General features: G+C 44.1%; 1 protein-coding gene across 3 annotated transcripts in view; it reads left to right on the forward strand.

Moving 5' to 3' along the window:
• BASP1 (brain abundant membrane attached signal protein 1) overlaps positions 1-6,500 on the forward strand; it is a 57,250-nt gene extending 50,750 nt beyond the window's left edge. For all 3 annotated transcript variants that reach the window (XM_040494389.1, XM_040494370.1, XM_040494380.1), the window contains exon 2: positions 5,015-6,500. In XM_040494389.1, the coding sequence (XP_040350323.1) occupies positions 5,024-5,689 (666 nt within the window). In that variant the 5' untranslated portion in view covers positions 5,015-5,023 and the 3' untranslated portion in view covers positions 5,690-6,500. The remainder of the gene's footprint in view (positions 1-5,014) is intronic.
• The last annotated feature ends 2,544 nt before the right edge of the window (positions 6,501-9,044 follow it).

The raw sequence follows: 9,044 nt of genomic DNA on the forward strand, positions 1-9,044 counted from the left end.
AGATAGGTGTACCAACTTCTTTTCCGCATCCACCGGGTCGGCAAGAGCAAGCTTGAAACTCACATACCAAAAATCTTCTTGGTGACATTTCAAAATATCGTTAAATCGTCTTTTGATTACTGTGCCTGTGTGTGTGGAGCCCGTGTTCTACTGTTCTCGTGGGGTTTACAAGCACAGACCTAGCTAGGAATCGCAAAATTAAATGACGGGGAGGGGAATTTAACGTTTCTTGCAGGCCCATGAAATGTCAAACGTTATACCGATGCTTCGCACGAAATTCCCCTAAGGTTGACATTTTTTTTTTTTTTCTATAGAGGAAATGGAAGGACAATGAGGTTAAGTGACTTGCAAGGATTCAGGGCAGGTGTGCTGAGGAGTTGGGATTCATTAGCAACATCTTAGGAGTCACCCATGACTCGACATTCGGGCACTCCGTGAAATAATTCTTGTACAGGATTTTCCAGATTTAACACAGTGCAGTCTCTTCGGTTGTTGTTGACCGCTAGTTATTTTCTACGCCACGTTGAAGCCATTAGTGTGTAGTTTTGGCCCCGGTGACATCGAATTGTCTTGTAATTTTAAAGGACAACTCTGGTAAGAGATCAACTTAAGTGTCTGGTTATTGTATCCACACTATGAGGTCAGTTCAGTGCATCAGCATTGGTCTGAGTTTTTAATGGCTAGGAATGTTCCAGATGTGGAGAAATGCGAAGGTAGGCTTAGCCTTCACTGTAGCTCAGATTGAGGTTTAAATCATTTCCAGGGGGGATTATTTGCTGCTGATTTTTGATTTTAACTGCTTTTTTTTTTTTAACTTAGATGTTTCAACTCACAACTTGCTACACCAACTGATTTCTCTCAAAATTAGAAGTAAAACTATGAGACGAGTAATTAAAACGCATACCCACTGCTCTCCTTATTTTTTTTAAGGATACTGATACAAAGCCCCACTGACAAATGGGGTGATGAAAAGTTTATGGGCAGAGGGTATCTGAAGTTCAGAATTTCATCATTATCTTGACAACATCTTGAGTTCTGAGTCACCCCACGTCGGCACCAACCTTGTGACCCAGGGAGGGTAACATTCCTGAGATGAGCTCTGTCCTGTGGGAAGCTTGCTCATGAACTTCCCTCTGACCTCTTGGATGGTGCCTTCTCACCTTACATGCTGGATTTGGCTTTTGCTTCTAGTCCTGCCCCATGACCTCCGTTAGTTAGAATTTCCATATGGGTAAGAGGATGCTAACGGTATACTTACTACATTGTGGTACTATTGAGAAGGTTAAATAAAATAATCTCGTAATGTGTTTAGGATTAGGATTGTGCTTGACATGCAGGAAACCGTTAGATTTAAAATTTTTTTTTCAACGTTTTTTATTTATTTTTGGGACAGAGAGAGACAGAGCATGAACGGGGGAGGGGCAGAGAGAGAGGGAGACACAGAATCGGAAACAGGCTCCAGGCTCCGAGCCATCAGCCGAGAGCCCGACACGGGGCTCGAACTCACGGACCGCGAGATCGTGACCTGGCTGAAGTCGGACGCTTAACCGACTGCGCCACCCAGGCGCCCCAGATTTTAAATTGTAATTTTAATTTACCCCTCGGTATATGCAAGGTTTTCACCCCTGTGGTCTTGGGAAATAACCAGACTTCCCTGCTTTTCCAGGGTTCTGGTAGATTCTGTAAGCCTCCCTCTGATACCCCACTATAACTAATGTAAGAAAATTAGCCAAATGTAGGGGCATTTATTAACTTTGTGTTTGAAAAAACAAATAGGGTTGGAGACTTTCTTACAACTTGATTATGTACATTCATTTCCTGCCCAGAAATGAATCACAGCTGGGTTTAAAGAATAGAAAGTGGCCCTGTGTTTCAGAAAACCAATTTTAGTAACACAGATTTTAGGTTTGTAGACCAACATAGCTTTAAGCCTCTGGGGATAGCTATATAGAATTTCATGCTGTGTATGTCAAAAAGAGGCACCCCTATGTTATGGGCAGAATGCACACCACATTTACACTTTGTCTTCTATTCTGTGACTTCTAAATTGGCATATAGGTTTCTATGATAGAATTGGAGAATATATAGAAAAGGCAGCCTGTCAGGTTTTCTGTTTCTTAGCTCTAACCTCATGAACCAGAATATATCTTGAAATAGCAGAGCTGAAATTATTTTGACATTCCTGCATACCGGCTAATTGAGAACTCAATGAAAGAGTTGTAAACGACAACTTAAGACACTGGTCCAACTTATCTCTTTATGTTTTCACTTATTGCTTTGTGGTTGTTTAGGAGATTAGAGTGGGTTTAATTGTATTTTTACCCTATATGTTTGCCCCCACTTCTGAGGAAGAAATAACCAAAAATTAAGTCAAATAGAGTCCATTGGATATCCGAAGTGGATCATGACCAAAAGCCATTCTTTTTTTTTTTTTAAAGCTACATAAGATAAATTCTTTCTTTCATAACATAATAAAGGCCTTCCTTCAGACTAGGAACATTATTTTAGTCATCTTTCAGCTTATTCCTTTTTTCCTCCTTCAGCCATTAAATGCATTCCAGACAGGGAATTCACATATAGAGTGGAAATGAGCAGAGACGAATTTTGACCAAAGCATAGCACTCTCCTACCCAACACCCTGCTTTTAAATAAGATAAATGTAGATTATTTCACGGTCATGAATTACGATTCCAAGAAGTGTAAGGAATAAAATTTTCTGTTCTAAATGGATGACATCAATGACAAAAAAAAAAGGTGACTGGGCAACAAGAACGTTCTAATTCTGCCTCCGCTGGTGCCCAGGGCAAGGCCTTCTCTCTCCTGGACTTTCCTTAATGGTGAGGACTGAAGAATGCATGGACATTCAATCTGCTCCATGCTTCATCAAGGAAAAGCAACCAAATTTCCTCTAAAGAGCAACAGGTCAGTGGGTTCCCACTGATATATGATGGCATAAACATGCACTTGGAAAAAAATAGCATGCCTGCTTATTTCTGGCAATGGTTCTAGACTGAATTTATTTATAAATTTATTATTTATTTATTTATTTATTTATTTATTTATTTTTCTCAACGTTTTTATTTATTTTTGGGACAGAGAGAGACAGAGCATGAACGGGGGAGGGGCAGAGAGAGAGGGAGACACAGAATCGGAAACAGGCTCCAGGCTCCGAGCCATCAGCCGAGAGCCCGACACGGGGCTCGAACTCACGGACTGCGAGATCGTGACCTGGCTGAAGTCGGACGCTTAACCGACTGCGCCACCCAGGCGCCCCTATAATTTATTATTTATTTGGATTTGCTTTCGTACTATGGAAGAAAAATTGAGGGTTCAAATACAGTCACAGTTTCTGAGGCCAGAATCAAAAGCCTCTAGGAAGTTGGGGACTTCAGTCGGAGTGAAAAAGCCTGTCAATGACCGTTGAGTTAGTTGGAATTCTAATCAGGTTATTGATTATGATAATTGATAATGAAGGCCATTTTCATATTGCTAGGGAAGTATGTAAGCCAAAAATACCTGGAAAAGCGATGAATACAAGTCTGGAACAACTGGCAAAGCAAATATAATTAGAGGCACTACGTAGGCTTTTCATTTCTTGGGTGGTAGTTTTCCTTTAACCGGTCTGGCTCTATAACCAGAAAGGCCACATGCTACTTGTCTTTGGAGATGTCTGTGCCGATATGAGCATATAGCTGAATAGCTAAGTTGGGGAAGAGTTGGTAGTTTGAGATTCTTTTCTAGGAATTTGTCATTTGTGCTTGATTACAGCTGTGCCATTTCTCTGGCAAGTATTCTGAGATCATGGAGCCTCTTCCGGGCTGCACTATGGATCTAAAACGGCTGCCTCTGGGGGCGCCCCGGGTGGTTCAGTCGGTTAAGGGTCCGACTTCGGCTCAGGTCACGATCTCACGGTTTGTGAGCTGGAGGTCGAGCCCCAGGTCCGGCTCTGTGCTGCCAGCTCAGAGCCTGGAGCCTGCTTCCGATTCTGTGTCTCTCTGTCTCTCAGTGATGACTACACGTTAGAAAGAAATTAAAATAAGATAAATTGGCCGCCCCTGCCGTTTTGTACACAAACGTGCACTAGTGTTTGCGTTGGACGTTGGAAAGCAGACAAGAAACGAATACTGCGCCGCTTCTCTTTTCGATGGACACGCTTAGCGTTTCATCACGGATTCTTTGATCTCAGTTTATTATTTCCTCTACTTGCTGCAACCAGATGCTCTCTAACTGGGCTCTTTTTCAGATTCACTTTTTTGTCATTTTTAACTGTGGCAAAATATGAAATTGACTGCAGTAACCTGTCTTAAAGGGTACAGTTCTGGGGCGCTTGCGGGGGCGGGGGGGGGGTCAGGCGGTTAAGTGTGGGACTTTTCATTTGGCTCAGGTCACGATCTCATGGTTTGTGGGTGAGCTCCAGACGGGGCTGGGCTCTGCCCTGACCGCGAGGGATTTTCCCTCTCCCTCTCTCTCTGCCCCTCCACTGTTCACGCTCTCACTGTCTCTCTCAAAATAAGTAAATAAACTTAAGAAGGAATAAAGTGCACAGTTCAGTAGCATCCGGAGCTGTTTCCTTTGTAAACGGAAGCTTCTTTTAGTTTTCCTACTGAGAAGCATCTTGGTCCATGCTGTCTGCTGAACAGTCAGACCCGGTGGCTCGTAAATAGAAGATTCTTTCTCAGAGTTGTGCAGGCTGGGAAGTCCCAGGTGGGGGTGCAGGCAGGTGTGTTGAAGGGAAAGCCCGCTTCTGACTGGTCGTGATTGGTCCCCTGGCTGCTCCTCACGTGGGGAAAAGGCTGGGGAGCCACGTGGGGGTCCCGTCTGCAGTCCCACCCGCGAGGGCCCCACCTTCGGGTCCTAATCGCCTCCCAGAGGCCCCACCTCCTAGTGCCATCGTCTCGGGGCGCGGGGTTAGGATTTCAGCCTGCCAGGTCAGGGGTGGGGAGGTGCGCAAAGCCATTCCCTCAGGAGCCACCAGTAACGCTTCTGTGTTGTGTCGTGTTGTGCTGTGTTACAGAACTCCAAGATGGGAGGCAAGCTGAGCAAGAAGAAGAAGGGGTACAATGTGAATGATGAGAAGGCCAAGGACAAAGACAAGAAGGCCGAGGGTGCAGGCACCGAAGAGGAGGGAACCCCGAAGGAGAACGAGGCCCAGGCGGCCCCCGAGACCACAGAGGTGAAGGAGGGCAAGGAGGAGAAGCCGGACAAGGATGGCCAGGACGCGGCCGGCAAGCCTGAAGACAAGGAAGGCGACAAAGACACGGCCGCGGCCAAGGAAGACGCCCCGAAGGCGGAGCCCGAGCAGACGGAGGCGGCGGCCGAGGGCAAGCCCGAGCCCCCAAAGGCCGCCGAGCCCGAGCCCGCGGCCGCGGCCGGCGACGCCCCCAAGGCCGCGGAGCCTGAGGCGCCCGCGGAGGCCAAGGCCGACGACAAGGGCAAGGAGGCCGGGGAACCCACCAAGACTGAGGCTCCCGCAGCTCCTGCCGCGCAGGAGACGAAAAGTGACGGGGCCCCGGCTTCAGACTCAAAACCCAGCAGCACCGAGGCTGCGCCGTCGTCCAAGGAGAGCCCCGCAGCCACGGAAGCACCCAGTTCCACGGCCAAGGCCCAGGCCCCCGCAGCCCCCGCGGACGAGGTCAAGGCGGCCGAGGCGCCCGCCAGCTCCGAGCAAACCGTAGCAGTCAAGGAGTAACAAGGACAGCCTATGGAAACCGAGTCTGCTTCCACCGCCTGTCTCTCTCTCTCTCTGTGTCTCTCTCTCTCTCTGTCTCTCTCTCTCTCTCCTATACTAACTCGTTTCAAATCCGAAGTAATGATATGTATTGCCCAAGATTAAAGAAAAAAAAAAAAAAAAGGATGTTGTCCCATCGAGGGAGGGAGGGGGTGGGGAGAATCCAAATAGTATTTTTGTGGGGAAATATCTAATATACCTTCAGTCAACTTTACCAATCAGTCCTGGATTTTAAAGATCAATGTCTGAAAGTACAGTACAATTTTTGTACCTGAACTGCTGTCACAGGCACTCCGCCGCTAAGATCCGAATATCTTGTCTTCTGCAAGGGGGTTGGGAGTGATGCGTTTGATTCTGCCCACAGGGCCTAGGCCAAGGCAATCAGATCTTTCGGAAAGCAGTATTTTCTGTGTTTTTCTTTTTAATTTACAGCTTTTCTTATTTTGATATTTTTTTAATGTTGTGGATGAATGCCAACTTTCAGACAGCCCTCTTAGCCTGTCCACACGTATCTCGATGCCAAGACTCCATTCTTCCTCCCCAGGTATTTTTGGGAGTAACAAACATTCTCTCATCCTACTTAGCCTCCCTAGATTTCTCATGACGAGTTAATGCATGTCCGTGGTTGGGTGCACCTGTAGTTCTGTTTATTGGTCAGTGGAAATGAAAAAAAAAAAAAAAAAAAAGTCTGCGTTCATTGCAGTTCTGGTTTCTCTTCCATTCTGTGTCACAGGCACCAACACACCGCTCATTGGAAAATGGAAAAAAAAAATAAAAATAAAAAAAACAAAAAAAATGTACAATGGATGCATTGAAATTATATGTAATTGTATAAATGGTGCAACAGTAATAAAGTTAAACAATTAAAAAGAAGTAATGAGGACTATTGGTTTTCTTTTATGGCCCCTTCCTCCTTGGTTATTACCTCAGTAGAGAATAGAGCGCTCTCTTGGGCATTTTCCTGGAGGTATTTGGATAGAAGTATAAAGCGGTATGTTCTCACTTTGGCGAACATTATCTGTTTAAAAAATCAGCTGGTGGATCAGTGTCACTAAATTATCTTGGAGAGGCTAAACTAAAAAGTGACTCTGGATATACACCTTATAACATGGGGTGTTATTAATTTACTTAGAACAAATGTGTATATATATACATATAAAGTTTATTAAGTTTATTTATCAATATATATATATTAAGTTTATTTATTTTGAGAGACAGAGCATGAGCAGGGGAGGGGCGGAGAGGGAGGGAGAGACAGAATCCCAAGCAGACTCCACGCTGTCAGCGCAGAGCACGACTCAGGGCTCCATCCCACAAACCATGAGATCGTGACCTGAGCCCAAATCAAGGGATGGATGGACAGTCAACTGACAGAGCCACCCAGGTGCCCCCAGAACAAGTATTTTTGAATAAAACAAGAAGCAATAAGCAGAGTTGATCTTGAAGGCTGGGAAAGAGAATTCCATATCCTATGGAAAAATATCACATATTATGTACGTTATGAAAACACTGATGATCATATTATTTTAGCCCTTTACTTATCGTATTCATGACAAAGCCTGGACAGAGGACCCAAGGGCTGTGAGGAGGCAGTGAGATAGCTCTGTGACAGCCAAGTGTGGAACAGGAGTTCATGGTGACCGGATTCCTCTGTTGGTTTTGCCGCTAATGTCTTGTATGACTTTTCAGTCTCTTAACCTCCAGGTCTCCCTGTGTTACCTACAAGAGAGTGAAGGCTTTATGATCTCTAAGGAAAGACCCTTGTCACTTCGGAAATATTTAGTAATTTGTGTATATGCCTGGTAATAATGTTATAGGATGGATAGATACCCACCAACGTATGTGACGTCAACTTCATCCTTGATTTCTCCCCCAAAGCTTGCTCTGATTCCATATATTCTGTAGATGGGGAAAGGCTTGGAGAACTGGCAGAAGCAGTGACTTTTAGAGTGTGCTCATCCATCTGTAACACAAGAAAATAAGGAATTGTCTCTTGAATCTCTTGGTAGTAATTTGGGTCTTTTCCAACTGATTCTAGAAGCTAAATCTCAGATGTAAAACCCTTAAAAATGAACTTAACCCTAGCCACAAAAAGATTTCTCATGACTGAATCAGTTAAACAACATGTTTTGGCAAGGAGTGGCATTGGGTGGTAATTCATCAGAGTTACAAATATGATTTCACACCCTACCATAGAAAAATTTCTATGGGACTTGTGAAGGGCCAGTACACTGGGATTATTAATTCTCAAAGAGACTTAAGTGATACAGCAGATACAGACGAACCTGGTGCTGTCCCTGCGGGTTAAAGAAATTGGCCCCAGTTAACTTCTGAGTGATCTGTCGTGTGTACCACACCTAAGATGTTGTCAGAGGATAATTCTGGAAGAAGAAATGGTGAAACCGAATACTGGGCAAATATTATACCTCTTGGGTTCAATTCATGCCTATGATCGCCTTTGGGGACTTTTGGTTCTTGTTTCTATAGTGAAATGAATTTGAATTCTTAATGCTTGAGAGCACAGCATACAAGAAAGACGTAAACACCTTAACCACCAAGCAACTCTTTTAGGTAGGAAAAAAAGCAGAGGAATGCCCAGGTTGTTACAAGGTGTCCGAGCATATATAAAATAGCTTGGGGGCAGGTTGGTAGGGGGTGGTGGGGAGATCACAGATTCAGTGAACTTTGGGGGACATTTATACGGTTACTAATATTAAATACTGTGCATTTCTTACAGATAAATGTCATCGGTGGAAGCAATATGTTATATATTCACTGTCTTTTCATCCCCTTTTTTAATTAAAAAATTCGCTAGGTTTTTTGGTGATTAGAATAATCAAATCAGCCTCCTGAATTAGTGTTTATTACAGTAAATCACTGTTCAGGGATAAGTGAAACTAAGGACACATTTTTTCTCAGTTTTCTTACACTTAGATGTGTTGGGTAACGTATAGAAGAATTAAAATCTGAACCAAGTATGCATTTTTTTCCCTCTTTTCTGACTCTACTCAAACTGTGTTCAGGCAATTAAAGACCATCATGAATGTGCTCACCAAAATATTTAAATCCGACTTTTAACCTAACTATGGCTCATGACATCAAATTTTACCATTCTTAAGAAAACCTAAGATGTAGTCTGAAATCAGATATTCAGCAGAAAGTGTCGTATGTGTGGGAGTATTTGGCCCAGCCAGGAAGGGAACAATTGGGCAATCCATGTTAAATTTGGATTAACCTAGATTGTTCCCTCCTCGTGAACAATATAAAATGAAGGGAATGCAATACGCAGGCTGTGCTTCGCAGTCAAGTCAGCACT

This window comes from Herpailurus yagouaroundi, unplaced genomic scaffold (assembly GCF_014898765.1).
Source record: "Herpailurus yagouaroundi ecotype Mexico unplaced genomic scaffold, PumYag 29, whole genome shotgun sequence".
NCBI lineage: Eukaryota > Metazoa > Chordata > Mammalia > Carnivora > Felidae > Herpailurus > Herpailurus yagouaroundi.